The 20129-nt window shown below is 39.2% G+C and overlaps 1 protein-coding gene across 3 annotated transcripts in view; it reads left to right on the forward strand.

Annotated features, from left to right (window-relative positions):
- The window catches only part of LOC111866584 (leucine-rich repeat extensin-like protein 3), an 18790-nt gene extending 4574 nt beyond the window's left edge, over positions 1-14216 (forward strand). For 2 of the 3 annotated variants that reach the window (XM_033752331.1, XM_023855669.2), the window contains exons 2-4: positions 11139-11283; positions 12936-13179; positions 13462-14216. In XM_033752331.1, coding sequence (XP_033608222.1) covers positions 11154-11283; positions 12936-13179; positions 13462-13927 — 840 coding nt within the window. In that variant the 5' untranslated portion in view covers positions 11139-11153 and the 3' untranslated portion in view covers positions 13928-14216. Of the gene's footprint in view, positions 1-11138; positions 11284-12904; positions 13180-13461 lie in introns of those variants that run through there. The other variant, XM_023855670.1, reaches the window with a different exon arrangement.
- The last annotated feature ends 5913 nt before the right edge of the window (positions 14217-20129 follow it).

A 20129-nucleotide genomic window follows, 5' to 3' on the forward strand; every position in this document is an offset into this window, starting at 1 on the left:
ACACTGCCAACCGATTCGAAGAAAAGGGCATCTGCAGCAGTCAAAAAGAACTGAGCAAAATGAAGACTATTCTCAAAATGATCAAAGAAAAGCAACACCCGACACAAGAATCTGGTGTTAACAACATGTTCTGCATGTGTGGCGGAGTGTACATCTGTCAGATAGGACGTCACATCTCGGCTAGGGTAAAGAAAAATATCGAAGACTCTCGTATAGAAAACCAAAGCTCCACGGTAGCTGAACACCCCACCGAGACCAAACATGACATATAATTAGACAAAATAGAATACTCAGCAAACAGCCACATTTACCGTCCCAGTATTTTCAGCATGGAAGCCACTGAAAGAGTCGGTAAATCCCCGCAGCTACAATTGTGAGGATGGATGAATACTGAATAACGTCTGGTCGCACATCTTGCCTCCAGACCATTTCCAATTGGATAGCACGAAGATCCGTACTCCCATTATAACTTCCATTGCGAGACTCCACCTCGTTCATGAGTGTTTAGCGGGAGACGAAACTGATATTGTCGTAAAGTGCTGTGACTTTTACGACTTAAGGCTGCCCATACACGTACGAATCTGGCTCGAGAGTCCGGCTCGGCGAGGAGCCGGGCTCAGATTAATTTCACCACACACGGACGAGTGTGGCTCATTGGAACCCGAGCCGAGTCGGACTCGCAAGCCAGACTCGTACGTGTATGGGCCCCTACGCTGACTGTGCTGGACGAAACTTGGATATTTATGGACTCGAAACTGGAGAAGAGAGGGCTCGCGTCAATTTGAAGAATGGAGACAAAGTGGCCCTGCGTGAATGATGAGATTCAGATAATACTGTAAAATCTGGCGTCTGTTTCTGTGATTGTGGGTCCGCGAAGACGCGGACACTGAGGTAAACCAATCCGACTCTCCAGCCCCCCCCCCCACAAAAAAAAAGGGAAAAAAAAAAAAAAAAANAATAATAGGCCTACAAGCCGTGACCGCTTAAATGCTGATCCTTAGCTGCTGACCAGTAATAACCACATTTCTGTCTCATTCGTCGCCGTTAAAGAGTGTTATAAAGTAGAATCATCCTACATATCTCTAATTCCTAATTGCTGCTCGACGTCGTAGTCTTTGCAACTCGGAAAGTATCAAGTATGAAACAAACATTCCCTCTCTTACGACTGACGGATTCTATGGCGTTTACTATGCTCCTTATTTGCATTGTGCCTTATTGTTCTTTACATCGTGAATGCTTATCCACATGCGAGTCATTTCAGCACAACAGAACAACTATTATGTCCTAGTGTTTCCAGAACCTGTAACGTCAAAGTAATAACAATAACTGAAAAATTCAAAACCATAACAGGCCCTAAGGCCTAACACTTGCCAGAGTGAAGAATAAGAAGCCTAAATTCTTGAGAACCTAGTAGTAGGTCAACTACTCAAGAAATTCGCACGGAAGGTTCATTCCCGTGTTCACAAGAGCAAATCATTGGAACCTACCCTCACTCAACCGAATCCAATCTACATCCTCACACGCTACTTAAAGTAGTAATTGCTTTCTCAGTTATATGTTTCCGGGTAAAATGCGAAAGAGTTTACTTTTCCACTTGTAAGAATTTCACATAGGCTTCACGTGCAATAAAGATTGTCAGTTTTACGCAAGAGCAGCATATGAAACTGGTCAAGATGACAAATTCTCAAATAAGTGGTCCTACAACATAGATTGTAGTAAGGGCTTCAATATACATGTCATCAAATTGTGATCCTTGACAGGTCAGTCAATAAAGTAAGAGGATAGGGGCCTAAGGAATCCAGTCATTTACTCACGGAGCTAGATTGATTCAAAATCCAGAGATATAGCCCTAACTTCCACTTATACGGCATCAATGCCTGGACAAGTTTCAGTTCTACTAATTTAATTTTTATAAATAATATGAATTTATTAAGAACTTAAAATAATATACCACTTCTTGTTATTATAATTCTTGTAGAGACTAATATGAACTATTAAAACAGAATACAGAACAGATACCAAATTTCATTAATTATATCTGTGCCTATATTCTTTTCCCTGACGTTTGTAAAACACAGCACTTGACTTTGAAAGAGAACGACATAAATGCTTCAAAAAGTATTCAGATGTAGAATTAAGAGAGAATAAGCAAACGCAGAATGGAGGAAATTGCATAATTGAGAATGTCCCAGTACTACATTCAGCTCCTTTACTAGGGTCAGAAGAGTTAGATGAAAATTCCGATAGGTTGGAGAAACGAAAAATGCACACATAACTTTGGTGCCAAACTCTATTAGACATTCACTGCTTGAGGGCGCGACGCTACAATTGAACAATAATGATGTGGGAACTGCCCACATTCAAGCAAACGTTACAGTGACAATGCAAGTATCATTGCTTAGCAACGGCGAGTACTTTACCTGGAAAAAGCATATAATGAATTAAGGTGTCAAAAGCCGAAAATCAAAGGAAATGTCTGCGAAACAAAATAGCAAAACAAGCTTAGAAAGTATGGTATAATTTGGGGAAGAGGTTTACGGGAAATTTTAGAAGTGTAATATTGTATAATATCTGAGTAGATATAACATCCCTGTGTTTAACTAATTAATCACTACGTCATGGAGGCGTATGGGTTAGTGGATATATAGGTCCATGTATTCCATCAGTATAAGGTCTGTAATGCTTACACCATAAAGCTCTGGTCGGCAGCGTGTTCACATGGATGCTGTCGTCAGCATTTGAGAGGAAATCTAAGCATCTAAGCACATGTGTTCCAAATTCTTCCATATTATGCATACACACCTTGCTAACTTGCTCTCCTAAAAAGGAGGAGATGGAGGTAACAAATTCCTCCGAAACGCCTATAACGATCTACCAGACTACGTGGCGTCGCACAAAAAAATCCGCTTTGAATATTAAAAATGGGTATTTTAATTAATTACATTTCAATCATATTTTCTTTTATTTGGCTCGATGTTGAATAGCCCCCCGCCTCGCGTTTCGGGTTAATGCTTTAACCCATCTTTTCTACTAGCCGATGACTGATCAAACGTTATTTTGTGATATTGTTATATGAGAGGCCACATATAATTTAATTGTTTTGTTTTCTATGATTTGTTCTACAATGCTGACAGCATGTAGGTTATGTAAAGATTTTGGAAGGAACCAGTCGTGGCTTAATTGAGGGTACTATTCCAACATTTCTCTGGAAGTGACTGTGGAAAACACAAAGAATTTCATTTCGGATAGTCGATGTCCTTGTTGATATTCGAACCCAGGACCTCTCGAATACAAATCTAAAACATTAGCGCTACAGCAGCCTGCTAGGTCAAACTCTTTGTTGCAGTGACCCCAGGGACTGAAACGGTTGCGTGTGGGTTTATTTGCACTAACTGTACATTCCGAACACTGCAATCTAACGGGTTTGGATGTGAAGAGCTAGGCGGCCTTTCTCTGGATGTGACAAATTAAGCCGTAGCGCCATTAGGCAATCTCAAAAAGCTGGTAATATAGACGTAAAGGTGTAAAAATGCCAGTTTTTAACAATCAAAATGAAAAACATTTTTCTTTGTAAAGAATTGTTTGAGAACAGGGTGTTGAGGAGAATATTTGGACCGAAGAGAGATGAAGTGGCAGGAGGTTGGAGAAAACTGCATAATGAGGAGCTTCACTACGTGTGCTCTTCTCCCAGTATAATTAGAATGATCAAGTCAAGGAGGATGAAGTGGGCAGGTCATTAGCACGAATGGGGGAGATGAGGAATGCGTATAGGATATTGGTGGGAAAGCCAGAAGGAAAGAGACCACAGGGAAGACCAAGGCGTAGGTGGGTGGACAATATTAGAATGGATCTTAGAGAGATAGAATGGGATGGTATGGAATGGATAGATCTGGCTCAGGATATGGACCAGTGGAGGGCTCTCGTGAACACGGTAATGAACCTTCGGGTTCCATAAAATGCTGGGAAATTCTTGAGTAGCTGCAGAATTGGCGGCTCCTCCAGAACGGCTCAGCTCCGTGAGTAAGTAAAGAATTGTTAGAACAAATATGAATATTTTATACACACAGACCTGCATAAATGTGAACTATACAACTGACATAAATTCCATGTTAATCCGCAGACCTTCATTTTCACCATTTTTAAGCGTCGTATTTTTTGCACCACCTAATATATAAGTTTAATACTCATGCAGTAATAAATTAAAGACCATTTCTTTTAACCCTCAAACTGCTTCTTTCAACATTGACTGTATGTCCGTCATTGAATCAGAGAAATGACAGTCCTGAGCGAGTTGATGGGAATCATGAAGAAAGCAGTCTTCTGGGATTTTGCACCGTGTATATGTGGTGTTAACCGACGTTTCGGAGGAACGTATCGCCTCCATCTTCAGGGTAGAAGAAAAAGTATATAAGAAATCTGCAAGCAAAGAGACCGTGAGAACCNGGAATCATTAGAAACTCTGCAGAGTTTAACGAGTCCTCGAATGAGCCGTCTTCTAAAGAATCGAAAGTAATTCATTATAATGAAACGAACGCCGCAAAGAACTATTTCAGTTATGAATGACGATGCGCGAGCGAAGGATGTTCTACAGGTGAACGACCGATGGGGTCACGGAATCCAGTTACGCAGCCCAGACTAAGAACCAGGTTGAACAAAAGCTGGGCAGCTTTGAAGTAGTAAAGCATTACGTGTGTAATATATTAAGGCTTAATAACTTTGCTAACAACGTGGAGCAGAGTTACTCCTGAGTCCTGCTACGTATTCCGAAGGCCGCCGGTTTAGGTTCCAGCCCTGCGACTGGCTATTCTGACTGCGGTTTTCCGTAGTTTTCCCCAGACCCTTGAGGCAAATGTCGGGGTGGTACCTCAAACTATGATGTGACGGCTTTATTTCACATCATATCCAATTAATTTTTCACTAATCATCATACGATTCGACGCTGTGCTACAGTCTGAGCTATTGGCATTTTCCGTTTGTGGATTTCCAAGGTTCGTTCCCAAGTTCACGAACACCATCCACTGGAAATCATTCCCAGTGAGGTTAATCGAGTCCATCCCCTCACATCTTATTTCATTAAGACTCATTACAATATTATCCTCTAGCCCAGTCGGTAAAGCGACTGGCTACGGGCTGACGACTGAGAGGTCGGAGTTCGAGTCCCGGTAGGGTCAAGAATTTTCACTTCTCCAAGTCATCCAGACAGGCTCTGGGGTTCACACAAAATCATATACAGTGGGCACCGGGGGCCCTTTCCAGGGGGTAAAGCGGCCGGGGCGTGAAGCTCATCACTCCCTTCCACCTAGTGCCGAGGCCAAGAAAATGTGGATCTATAAATCCACTCCCCCACACGTCTTCATGGCGTAGTACTTAATTAGTTATGCAGAGGGACAACTTTATCTTTTACCCATTCCTATATTCCCCAAACGATCTCGCATTTCTTATGCGTACTGCTTTGAATATTACATTCAGTTGCATACTTCGAAGCAGAACGTAAGGATTTGAAAGTTCCCTTCAAGGTCATTGCAGATTCTCCGTTTTCCAAGTCCATCTTGGAGGTGGGAAAATACATTTCGTACTAAAATAATCCAAAATTTTAGTTATTTCTCCATTCTCTTATACTAATTTCAAACAAATTTTAGGCTAGTAGACCTAACAAAATTATATAGAGTAACTAACTAACCAAAGATTAATTTTTATTAGGGAAAATGGCAGAATTTCTCGTAGGTCGAGGCTGAATAAAAAATGTATACTAATGACATATATGATTTTAGTTTAATTACCTAGAATATATTTGAAATGTTGCTACACTTTAAAACCGCCTTAAAATTAAGCTCAGCAAGATTTATTCATAGTTAATAAAATATTATGAGATTGACTTGGACAAATGACAAATCTGTACTGTACCTGAAGACTATCATGTTTCAGGATCTGACGCCATATGTAGTCTGGCTTTACCAAAGTTTTGGGGGAAAGTTCTGGTTCCATCTTCAGAATAGAAGACATTATACGATGTCACTTCCCAGAAAACAATAATGTCCACAGTAACTGCTTTGACAAGCTCAGACATCAGATATTGTGCCTCCTGCCACACTTGTATGAACTGTCAACTTTGCAGAATTCTCTATAATGCCTCTTGAGTTTGTTCGTCATTGTCGGTAAGAGACGGGAGGTCTAGACGTTGTTCTTTACAAAGTATCTGGCGATACGAAAATCGTTCCATAAGGTCTCAGTACCTCTCAGTCTGTACATCACGGAGAGTTTCAACCAGGCATGATCTCAGGAAACTCGTAGGACTCTGTCTTGTTAAAAAATTAGATCTTACACATCTTCCTCCATTTGTGACATTAACCAGTACTGTAGGATGTCGATTTTTTTTATTTATTTGTGTCTTTTACTGACTTCGTCAATAATTTACACTGCGTATCGTCAAATGATGATACCGAGAGTAAATCTGAAAATAGCATTCGGATGGTCCTGAGGGAAATGTCAGACTTCTGTTTATGAAGCTTCTTTCCACCTCCAAACAACAATTTATGACGCCCAGTCACAGGGTGATGACAGAGGAAATGCAAGAGGTGATGCGATCATTACGTCATCTGAGGCCATGATGGAGGAAGAAGAAAAAGCGGGTGAACACACTTAGAGGCTACGTCTGGGAAGGTCACATAATCGTCATGGTTTCCTTTCCACCATTTCTGGAATCACTGTTAATATCATCTGCGAAAATAGCAATTCGAACACTTATTATCTTATTAATTCATCTAGGGGAAAGAACAGTTGCTCTTGGTTAGTAGACAGTGGAAAGACTACGTCGTGGGAACTGGGACACACATGGGCTACACCAACACTGACAGAATATCAGAACCTTTGCCTCAGAAATCGGGGTTTCATTGAAGGGACTTTGTCTCGGCACATCAGTTGCTCTGAAAAAGCAGAACTTTTGCGTCATGCCGAGAATCATCGCCACTAAACGTACGGCACAAGAACTTCCTCGGACAGATTCTTTTTTATTGATCTATTCTTTTTTGCAATCTGTAAGAAATTACAATAAGCAAAAGGTAGGATCATATAATACTGACATGTAGGAGGCTACTCATTAGTAGATTAGTTATGTTTGCAGGAGTAGGACTTACATCTAACTTACATCTATAGCCTTAATCTAGCTTATAAACTAAATATAATGCTTGGAATCTTCCCAGCAGATTTAGCGCGAAGCGTTTAAGTCTGCTGTTCCGAATTGGCTGGCCCATGAGGTCTATTGCTAGTGCGTTTGGATGCTTGCTAAGTCTGTTACTGTATTTAACACTAAGTTGTCTTATTTCTTCTTGGGCTTAAGGGGATATTCCAGCTGATAAGGTGGTTCTAGGAATTGTTGTATTTCTTCCTCTTCATCCGGTTTGAGTTCTGTGGGGTGTGGTTGAAATACTTGGAATAGGTGCTCTGCGAAGATTTTTGCCTCTTTTTTGTTGTTGTTGTTTCTGTCCCATCCTCCCTGTGGTGTTCTGATTGGCGGGTTGGCTTTTTGTGGTTGCTTTAGCTTGTCGGACAGATGATGCACATCCATTTGAACTATAATTCCCTGTCCTGTGGAATCCGAAGTCCAATGGTCGTTGTCCCCACCATTATCATCGCCGGTAATCGATCCGATCTGTTTCCATCAAATTCCATCATATTCATATTGTAGCTGACCGGATTGTATTGAGACCCATATGCGTTTTGGAGCATACCTCGGGCATAATTCTCCAGATATTTGTGGTTTAACAACAGTTGCAGGAAAGAATAAAACACAATTCGATATTCCATACATGTTTAACTTAACGTCCATGTATTTATCGTCCGTTAATATTGCATCACTTGTTTATTCACTACTTAATTTTAATTTTAGTATAACATTATACACTTTGACACTACATGTTTCGGCCCCAAACGGCCATCTTCAGGTGTCTTGATATGCTACAAATATTTATTAAATTATGTTAAAACTGCTACACTGTCTTAGTCCGTGTTAAAATCACACGCTGTAGTTCTCAGACTTTATCTGGTTTTACCTTGAAAAGAGAACTACTCAAAAACCATTTTAGCCTACTTTCCTTGTTTTGAAAAAATATAATTAGGCTTATGAGATCACCATACTCTCTGTGCGTCTGTGAATCCCTCCCCATATCAATTATTGAATGCCTGAAGCAGTCTTTACGAAAGTATATATGTGTATCATGGCACCTGAGCCCATCTCAACGGAGTACTTCATAAATCCCTCCAATCCGTCAGTGTGTCTCTGTGTGTATCCCTCTATAGTTGCCAGCAACGGATTGGCAAAAACGTTGCCGCGGCAGCGAATACACACGCAACAATTGAAGAACTGTTGGAGGCGCGCGGTGTTTTCTTTGCAGTTTATGTTGTATCAAAGAAAAGTAGGCCGGTTAGTTCTTCCAAAAACTTGATTGTGATTTTCGGAAAGAAGTTCTTGTGGGGCAGGCTATTTAGAAAAAATATCCTCACCCTGAAACGACTTAAGTGTTTTTGGAATTTTACATAAATAAAACTGTAATGCAATACTTGTGACTTAATGGAACGTCACCCAGATGTACGCTGCTCTTCCACACCATGCGGTATTAAGGCGTTGCATTCGCGAATAACAGAAGTGTTTAATTATATTGTAGCACGTATTTTGACAAATCCAGAAACGATTTCCATGTCCCAAAGTCTTCACATATATTTTCAGTTTCTGTGCACACTGGTATCTTGTGGTAGAACTCTGGACAATATTTACAACGTTAACAGATCATTGCAATCCAAGGATGTTACAGTCTTGTAAAACTCAGGTATAGTAGTTGAACTGAAATACACGTTATGAGAATTTCGTTAAGGTGTAGCTAAAAAATCTCTCATTTGCGATAATAGAATTATAGAAGAATTGGAAATTCCCATAACCTTTCCATCAAAGAAATGCAATGAAACATATAACCAAAGAATGAAAGTTTGAGTTCGTCTTCAAAGAACAACTTTGATATAAGGGTAAACGAAATTTTAAATTTTCTCATAGTTGATACAAGTCGGATGAATAAATTTTGCAAGAAACCTGCAGAAACATCTGCACTGTAACCCTGGAACAATTATAGCTGCCCTTGTTGGTTACTTACTTAACATCTCTAGGTTGTGAAGCCACAAGCGTATTGTCTTCGTGACCTCCAAACATTTTTCATTACTATAGTTACTATGAAAAGTAATTTTCATCAGTGTCCCATTTCAGAAAGAAATTTATTTGAACTCGAACCCATGCTTGTAAGAGCAATGTTAAGTTCCCGAGTTTTTCTAAAAGAGGAATACGTTTTTACTTGCGTCTTGCCGTTTTGGAGAAACAGTTTGCGATGGTGTGACACCAGGACTATAGGAAGTTTGGGTAATATATATGAGCATAGGAGTACATGGACTAGCAATTCTCCAGTAGAGTGAACCTTCTTTCAACGTGAGGGATACGTCCCTAGAAAGTAGTGCGTTTGATTAATTCGGGTTGGACCAACTTAACGGCTGTGGCAGTTGGCCTCAATATTTACACTGCTGCATATTCAGAATGAAAGAAACCGAACTGGTTATACAAATATATATGCAGAAGCTAATCCGTCTTTAACTTCTTACACAGTAGCGGTATTTTTCGTATGCTACTACAGCGTGTTTGGCAGACCGCGTATAACTTAAAATTTCGCTTTTGGCAAATAATTATTCGCATTTATTTTCACGGATATAACGGAATCCCACTGGGAAAATTTAGGTGGGGGTTTCTTTGTGTTTTATAACAAAAAAAAACTAAAAAAAAAATGTGGATGTGTATCATATTGGATGAATGTAAAAATTAGCAAATATAAACAATAATTGAATTAGAAGGTATCTATAAGCACATGGTTCGTAAATTATTTAGAGATATTGCTTCAACTGCACATGTGATTACAGTTGAGTGAGATGGGAGAAGGTGATTGGTTTACAGAAGTAGAAAGGACTGGGGAGGAATCATGCATGGCCTGTTAAAAGGTTCTGGCATCCACTTCAAGAGACTGTGAAGAACACAAATCCTCATTTTGGACAGCTTGTACCCAGCTGAGATTATAAGTATAGAATACCAGAATTACTTTGAAGGACTGAAGAAAGCCATGAAAAATGTCGGTCAGGATAGTTGGTCTCTGGGCCAAGATTTGAACATGGGATCTCTTGAATATGAAGCTACCTTCTCATGTTCGGTGAGGAAGTTGCCCTTTAATTTTATATGAGACATTTCAGACATTACACTTTATACTATAATGAAGTAACAAAATAGCCAAATGCCTTCAATCCAATGGACATTGGGAGCTCTTTCCCAGGGATTAAAGTAAAGCTGACACCTCATCGCCATCTACTGCTGATGTCAAGAATGATGGAGCTGTAACTTTACTCCCCATTGCAGTTTCCATTCCTGGTGAGGTCACTGGATTTTTTCAAGTTAAATATTCCTTCCAGCCACACAATGGCCCTGGGGTTGACTCAGCTTCTAAAAGAAATGAGTTTCAGGAATTTCTTGGGGAGGGGGGAGAAGCCAGTGCACAAAGCTGACAACCTCACTGCCATTTGAGCTGATTATCTAGAAAATGTGGGAACCTCAACGTCTCATAACCATATGGGCCTCCACAGCCCCCTTACAGGGATAGCTTTACTTTTTCACCTTTACTTTGATTGTGTGTGAGCTATATATTGATTAATTTAGTAATTCACAGCTATATTTTACTATTACAATACTACAAGTTCACTTTTTGTTTCTTTTTTGGATTTAAATCTAAGCTTATTAATTGTGTATAACGAAAGCAGTTGAATGTGACTGAAAAACGATGTTAATTACAGTATCTAAAGTGCAGATAACTGGTGGGGAAAATAAAAAAGGCTATAACAAGAAAAACCTCTTCTACTATCTGGCTTACTTATTCAGTTAAACAAATTACATGTTGGTACATGTTGGGAATGTAACAAATATATTCAGAATGATGGTGGAGAGCTGGCCAGGAAAAACACTAGTCAAAAGCCTAAGTGTAGAATGAAAGATAATTAGTCCATTATGAAGAAACTAATGCAAATTCTAAAACATTTTTATGCAGTGTCCTTAAATTATTTTTCAGATCTTCTGAGCTGTAATGGAGAGACCATCAGGAGCTCCGAGAACAAGGCCACTGGATCATGGTGATCCTAGAACGCCCATGGCATGGCAACACAGGAACATAAATTATCAACAGCAGCATGTTTACAATGAACGATTAGGGCAGAGTAAGCAATAGTGATTTAGACATGGGAATCTGATTAGTTCTGTGATAGGGCAATTGTCAAAACTGTCTACCACTAAATGACTGCTACGTACAATGTGGAAATGCTGATGTGTAGAAATATACCAAGTTCTCCTACTATGAACTTATTATATTTTAGGGAAATGTGACAAAATTCAACTAACACTTTCATATGGGAGAGTTCACGAAATTTAGTTTAGGAAATTCATTGCTTGGGAATCCAAAGGTCCATTGTCATTGCCACAAAGGTCAGCACTGTTACTCAACAATATTAAAATCAGCCACAATAAAAGCCTCCTATGAAGCCAATTATCTCTGTTCACAATAGAAGTTTCTATTGCTCCAAAGTAACATTGGTGATTACTTGAAAAGATTTTATCACTTTCAATGGTCACAAATACTTTATTTCTTGTATTAAAGTTACCATTTTGTCTGAGAAACTTACCATTAAAGCACACAGCAGTGAACTGTAACACATTCTTAGTTCATAGGCTATTTAATGATGGTCTGTTAACTGCAGGGCTCACATTGATTTCATTTATGGTCTGTTTGAAGGTGATTACACATGCATTGGCTGGAGGGGCTGATGAAAACTATGAAAGATGCTGTCAGGATAACTGGTGTTCAGCAAAGATTACTTCTTAATCAAGATGTGCAGGGCATGTGGCATGCATATGAGAGAATAAGAATACTATAGGGTTTTGGTGGGAAAGCCAGAAGGAAAGAAACCATTAAGAAGGCTTAGATGAAGGTCAGAGGATAATGTTAAAATTGATCTTAAAATCATAGGATGTAATGGTATGAACTGGCTCACAATAGAGACTTGTGGTGGGGTCTTCTGAATAGGGTAATTAACCTCCAGGTTCTATAAAATGTTGGTAAATTCTTAAGTAGCTAAGCAATTGGTGGCTTCTCAAGAAGGACTAGGCTGAATGAAGTCAGTCAGTTTACCACTGAAACACAAAGCATGAATGTCTATATATTCTTAATCCTCTCAGCGCTATGAACAAACAGAAAAGTTTCACCAAACATACAAGATACTGTGATAATTTGAGAACTTTCAGCATAAAAATGAAACTGGTATCTTTGACATTTGGTGAGTTGTCACTATTGTGCTCTAATCATCCTTACCCACAACTGATGGTTTAGTGTATTCTAATGTTTTACTGAATGTGGTGGTGGTTGTTGTAATCCTGGCTATTCTGTCATTTACCAAGATTTCAATATTCCTAATTTAGTTGGCAGTCAACCAGATCAATTGTGACTCACAATATTCTGCAGAACCTCAACTTAATTTAGTTTGATTTAGGCAGTATGCCATTATTATGCAGGAATTCTGTAGAGTGAATGTGCCTGCTCTTGCAGCATCTTAAGGAGTCAGGCTTGAATCAGTTCAGCTGGACTCAATTTAGTTAATGTCCCCACAGCCTTAGATTACTGGGTACTTGAAACCAGGCAGTTAGAACAGCTATTTAAAGTTCTTGGCCACTTAAGAAATTATGTTTTTCTATATATTTAGATGACAGGCAAAAATATTCTTTCTATTAATGTGTGTCAACTGAATGGTGAGTAAGTGAGCATGTTTCTGGTACTCTCTGAAACAGAGGCTGACTGACATGTATCAACTGGTTGTAGTGCCAGATCAGCATTCCTTTCATGGTGTGGACAGGGGCACTGGTGTCATACCTGCCATGGCAGGCACAGACCCCTATACGGAAGAGATGATAGTGCAACGAGTAGCAAGAAACCAACAGTACCAATCTCAGTCCCATTCTCAGACTCGACCCATGTCTCCAAGCACTGAAACAAGTGCCACAAGTTCCAGTACTGCTGAGCCAGACACGGACTCTCAAATGAAGTTCAATGGTACATTACCTTTGTAAGTATTGATGTTCTTTGGGAATAATAATTATATGTTTATTTCAATTTTTCAGTTAAGACTAAAAAACAAGTGAAGTGGCTAAAATGAAAGGTATTAAACTTAACTGAACTATGCATCTTTCAATGAGAACCAAAGGCAGGGAAACCAATAACACTTGTGAAAAAAAAAAAAATTGAGTTACATGAACACTCTTGAGAATCACAGATACCTGTATCCCAAATCATTATGAATTTCTGAACCAATATAAATCATATTTCATGTAACTATGTAATGTTTCAGCCAACCAGACCTTATTCCGGGTTCTCAGCCAGTACTGGGAACATTACACTCGGTGCAGTCAACACTCTCAACATGGGATGGGGAACCATGTCCTGTGCACCACATGGCTGTACCCATTCCAGCACTACTTCCCTCTCCACCACCACCACAGTACTCGCTGTTAGCTCTACCTCCTCTGCCTCTGCCTCCACCTCCACCACCACCACCACCACCACCACCTCCTGCCATGCTCCTACCACCCATGCTGAGACCAAGACCTCTAGTGCTGCCAGCAGACAATCCTGCACCTCCAGAACCTCTACCAGTGAGGGACCCTAAGCCATCAGTGTCACCACTTCCACCCAAGGAAACAAAGCAGACAAGGATACAGTGTTGCAAGGGAAATATCATTGTAGTGTGGATCATATTAAGCATAATATTTGTTGGGGTGCTACTTGGTGTAATCTTGCGGTTTGTCATTGCTTAAATTTTAAAAAGAATCTGAAGAATGAAGAGAATTAACAAGCAAATATCATTGTAAATTATCTGATAAAAACAAATGTTCATGGTTATGCCACTACTTCTCAATAAACCCATTACTAGGAAGAAAATCATAGAAGCTTGAAAATGTGGTACTGTGATGGAATTAAAATGATAGATCAGCATTAGAAGCCAGCTCCACCAAAATGTGATAGCATGCTTGTTAAGTTCATATCAACTGTATGACTTGAAATGCCAGATAAGACTCAATAAATAAAAATAAATCTGTAAAGTAAGAATCTAATAAATATTCCTTAATGAGTTCATATGTATGTGTACTTCTGTGCTTGTCTCACTGAGCTGACTGCTGTAGAGGCTTGCATGGTGTCTCTGCTGTTACATTTCACAGTGATGAATCTGTGTGTGATCGTTCAGTCAACAAAGGGAATAAGAAACTGGGCTACTAAGGTTCTGTTACCATCAGAGGTATAGATTTGCCACAGTTCTGGGACTGACCTAGGGACTTGCTCTTTCCCTGCCCAGAGCAAAACACTAACCACTTAGGTTCACTTGGTGCCAGTCTATATTAACACACACTATATACTTACAGGAAGTATGATGCTGAGGCTTATCTATTTGATATACAGCAGTGTTTCTCAACTGGTGGAATATGAGGGTCAGCTGGCTAGGACATGAGTTTCCAAAAGTAAGAACTTCCATCAATGATTAATACAATAATAAAATGCAAATAATTGTAAAACTATACTTCTTGGGAGATAATCTTTGTTTTTACTGTTTTGAATCTGGTTTACAACAAAATGGCTGCAGAGCATAAAATGAAAAGATTTAGGATCACTGATGCGGTATGCAGAAAATATGTACAGTACTGATGTTTTAGATGTGGACAAATTTGAAACAACTCTACTTTGCTACTTCAAATATGGTAATATTGCAGGTTTGGTGAAGTTTTCATGCTTCATTAAATCTCACGTTACTTACTGACGCTATATTAACGGCAGAATTTATATACCAATGAATGACATGGGAAGATGACTGTGAACAGTAAGCAAAGCAAGGATTTTGAAAGAGGTAGCCTTGACATATTTGAATACACTGTCATGATTTAGGGGTGACTATAGATGGTGTTTGGATTGGTGAATGGATTTATTAACCACAAATCACAAATCACCACAGCACCCACTAAGCCTTTTCCTGCTCACTGTGTCTTCACCAGCCGTTCCCTGGCAATGGTTTCTAAGAGTGGAGATTCTTCATCTTCACATGCTCAGATTCTATCTTCACAGTCTCCCACGCAGAAATCTGAACTTCGACTTTATCCCTTGCTTATAACATCTCAGCACGAACCACACAGAAACCACCATTCTTCTATTGTTGTGTCCATGTCCATTGCCACAGAACGTGTTTACGGAGCCATTTCCCAGAAACAGCCATGCGCAGACCACAGAAACACTGTTCTTCTATTGTTGCAGGCATTACCTAGCAGTGACTACTGTTTACAGTCCCTGCTTAGCAATGGGTCTATATGCCACAATACTATCATTCAGATACAGAAATACCACGAAATCCGCTCTGAATAGTCAGTTGCCTGCCTAAGATCTGAACTATGTATCTCTGAAATACATGCCTATAATGTTACCACTATACCAGTCTCTTTAGTATAAAGTTACTGCAACAAGCTGAATTTACGAGTATATTTAATTTATTTATGTTTTATTTAATGCTGTCGGTAGTTCAGGCTATAGTGTCCAATGATATGATGATCACTGAATAAATAATACATTTGAATGGATGTGGATAATGCTGTCATAGTTTAATTTGTAGGTCTATTCTGGAATTTTCCCATAGGAACTGAGTAAAACCATGAAAACATTAGTAAAAATATTCAGTCTCTCCACCAAGATTTAAACCCAGGACTTCCCAAATACAAAGCAGAAATGCTAGCCATTTGACTGAAACAAGCTGTAGAATGACAATGTTACAAATTGTGTATACTGTGTAATAATGAATAAAGAAATGTTTTGTTATAGTTTTTGGATATATATTAATGCACCCATTTATAAATAGATGCATGTTTATAGGTGACTCAATTTTCTGCTTTGTAGATTTGCTGCCAAAGTTTTAGGACCTTGCAGTTATTGATTATAGCTTCCAACAATCATTTATTTGCTCATTACACCTGTTTCAGTATAATACTGTATAGCAGTGATGGTTTTTAATAATTTGTAGCAGTCTGTACATCTCACCCTACTGCAACTTGCCATGTTATTATTTCATTGCCTTTTCCTCCTGACCTACTTCCCCTAAACAAAGATTGCTTTAATTTATTATGCATGAGTATTTGGATAACACATTGTTTTTCATTACTTCTTCCACAAGTACCATAGATTATCAGAAGTTCACTCTATATGTACAGAATATGGATTTTTGACACCATTAGTATATACAGGGGATGGACAAAAATATGGAAACACCTTGTGAAATGCATGCCTGAATTGAAGTGTTTATTTTGGCGACGTTTGTAGGTCATGCTGTCGTATCTGCCCAACACCACTACCTGTACAACCTCCGCAATACGTTGCAAGCTTCATTTGTCGTCGAGACAGTGTTCTGTGCAATTTTTTGTGCATCACGTCAGAGCTAAGAGAATTCGAATGCAGGCAAATTGTTGGGGCCCATATGGTGGGTGCTTCCGTAACCAAGACAGCCAAGGTTTTTGGTGTTTCGCGAGGCACAGTATCCAAGATTATGACCGCATACAGGAGGACTGAAAAAACTGCATCTGATAAACACCAGCGTGGATGGAAATGTGTGTTGAGTGATTGAGAGAGACGAACATTGCATAGGATTGTGATGAAAAATAAGAAGACTACAGCTGCAAAAGTTGCTGCTGAACTGAATGTCATGCTCACAAACCCTGTCAGCACCAAAACAGTATGAAGGGAACTCCACAAGCAGGGTATTTCTGGACGAGCTGCAATTCTAAAGCCACTCATCAGTGATCAAAATGCCACTAAGAGGACAGTGTGGTGCCAAAGTCATAAAACCTGGACTATGGAGCAATGGAAGAAGGTCATTTGGTCAGATGAGTCCACCTTCACGCGGTTTCCGACTTCTGGTCGAGTTTACGTCTGGAGAACGCCATCCCAAGCTTATGATCCAGATTGTTTGCTGCCAAGAGTGAAACATGGCAGGGGTTTGATCATGGTATGGGCAGCCATATCATGGTATTCTGTTGGACCCATTATTACCCTGCAAGGTCATGTCACTGCCAACAGCTATGTGACCATTTTGGGCGACCAGGTCCATCCCATGGTGCAAACTTTCTTCCCTAATTGTGATGCCATTTACCAAGCCAACAATGCCTGTGTTCACATAGCTCACATCATCCAGGACTGTTTTTCTGAGAACGAAGATGAAGTGTCACGTCTGCCATGGCACCCACAATCACCAGATATCAATATTATTGAGCCTTTGTGGTCTGTTTTGGAGAGCAATCTGTGTGCGCGCTATCCACCTCCATCATCGATAACAGAACTTACCATGATTTTCAGGAAGAATGGTACAAGATTCCCTTGCAAATCATACAGGACCTTTATTTATCCATTCCAAGGAGACTGCAAGCAGTTCTGCAAGCCAGAGATTGTCCTACACCATATTAGTCACGTTAATTTGTTTTTTGTTGGGTGTTTCCATATTTTTGTTCATCCCCTGTAAGTTTCTTTTATTTAAAAGTATGTATATAACTGATCAGTAATTTCAATGTTCCAGTACATATTTCTATAACATTCTTTATTATTTTTTCTACTTCTAAACTACTACATTTTATAGATGAATACGAGGGGGGACCCAAAAATAACCGGAAACGACCTGTTGCGCGCGCATGCTTTGTAGTTACGAGTTGTGCTGCTAGGTGGTGTTAGCTGGGGGTCTCCCGCGACTGTTAGTGAGCTGGCGTCAGTCTGAGTTAAGTGGTTTGTCTGTGGTGCTCTGTTGTGTGCGTTCCTGTTTCAACCCTTTGGCGATTAGTGAGATGGCCGACCAGAAGGAACAAAGAGTGTGCGTGAAATTTTGCTTTCTGTTAGGGAAAACTGCAGCCGAGACTGTTGGGATGCTTCGGCAAGCCTTTAATGATGATGCTTTGGGGAAATCACAGGTCTACGAGTGGTTTTCCCGTTTCAAATCTGGCAACATGTCAACAGAAGACATGCCACGCCCCGGGCGTCCTTCGACAGGAAGAAATGACGAAAACATTGCCAAAATCAAACGTGCAATTGATGAAGATCGTCGAAAGACCATTGACCAACTTTCTGAGGAAACGAACATCTCATGGAGCACGGTCCAGCGAATTTTAACCGAAGGTTTGCACATGAGACGGGTGTCTGCAAAATTTGTTCCTCGCTTGCTCGGAGATGACCAAAGAGAAAACCGCGTGAATGTTTGCCGCGACTTGAAGAGTGAAGTGCAGTTTTCCCTAACAGAAAGCAAAATTTCACGCACACTCTTTGTTCCTTCTGGTCGGCCATCTCACTAATCGCCAAAGGGTTGAAACAGGAACGCACACAACAGAGCACTACAGACAAACCACTTAACTCAGACTGATGCCAGCTCACTAACAGTCGCGGGAGACCCCCAGCTAACACCACCTAGCAGCACAACTCGTAACTACAAAGCATGCGCGCGCAACAGGTCGTTTCCGGTTATTTTTGGGTACCCCCTCGTAAATACAGTACATATAATAATGACACATCTTTACGTATTGTTGATAAACATAACAACAATCACAACACCACACCAATATTCATAGGACTAAATAAAGCAATGCAAGTAAGTACTATTAAAGCAACTACCAAATTAAAAATTTGTAAAATTTGACAATAACAACAAGCACACAGTTTCCTGAGGATGGCCAAGTAATGCCAAAACATGTAGCAGCTGATTGTGATTTTAATGTTATTTTAAATTAATTTCATAATTTTCATAATTTTATTTACATCCATAACTGTAAAATATACAATCGGATAAAGTCAAAGAGAATACTAAAAATAAATAACAATCATACCTAACATAATCAAAGAATACATAAATACTTAATAAATTATATAAAAAAACCACCAGCACATGCATTAACAAACAATTACAGTCATTTAATTCAACATCTTACATATAAAAAAACTCCTGAAGAGAGAAGGCACTATGCAACAAATAACACTTCAATTTCCTCCTAAACACTTTAAAATCAGATACATTCTTTAACTCCAAAGGAAGATTATTGTATAGTTTTATGCCCACGTTTATCACACTTCTCTTACAACGATTTGTATTACAATGTTGGGCATACAGATTATGTTTATGCTTTGTATTGTAATTATGCACATCAGAGTTCAGAGTTGTATAGATTCTATTTTTTATGATAAAACATAAAATCTCCAGTATATACAAAGAAGTAACAGTTAAAATTTCTAACTCACCAAACAGCCTTCTGCAGGATGCCCGATTATAACCGCCCATAATGGCTCTTATGCATTTTTTTGTACTTTAAAAACTGTATCAATCTCTTTACCTCCACCACCCCAAAACATAATACCATACTTAAATATGGATTCAAATTTAGTAAAATATACATTTCTTAATACCTGTAAACTAACAGAATTACGTAAGGATTTGATCAGATATAGAGCCTTGCTCAGCTTAAGGCAGATATATTGAGTGTGATTCAACCAGCTCAAATTTTCAGAGATATCAATACCCAAGAATTTCACCGAAGATGAATATACTAATTCCCTATTGAATAAACGTATGACCGGTCTGTTCCTAGAAGTAGATCCTTTTCCATGGAAAAATAATACTTTGGTCTTGTCAGTGTTAACAAAAAGTTGATTCACATTAAACCAACTTTCTAGTTGATCAATAACCTTTTTGATTTTTATATTTAAAGATCTAAGAGAGTTATCAGTGAACAATATATTAGTGTCATCTGCAAATAGTACAACCTTAGCCTGAGGTATAGCATATGGCAAATCATTAATGAATAATAAAAACAACAGAAGACCCAAAACAGATCCCTGCGGAACACCATGTTTAATTTCCTTAAGTGACAAGGTAAAAGACTTAGAATAACAGGATACATGGTCCTGGTGATAAATTTCTACATATTGGAATCTATTCGATAGATACGAGGTCATCCACTC

This window comes from Cryptotermes secundus, unplaced genomic scaffold (genome assembly GCF_002891405.2).
Source record: "Cryptotermes secundus unplaced genomic scaffold, Csec_1.0 scaffold666, whole genome shotgun sequence".
Lineage (NCBI taxonomy): Eukaryota > Metazoa > Arthropoda > Insecta > Blattodea > Kalotermitidae > Cryptotermes > Cryptotermes secundus.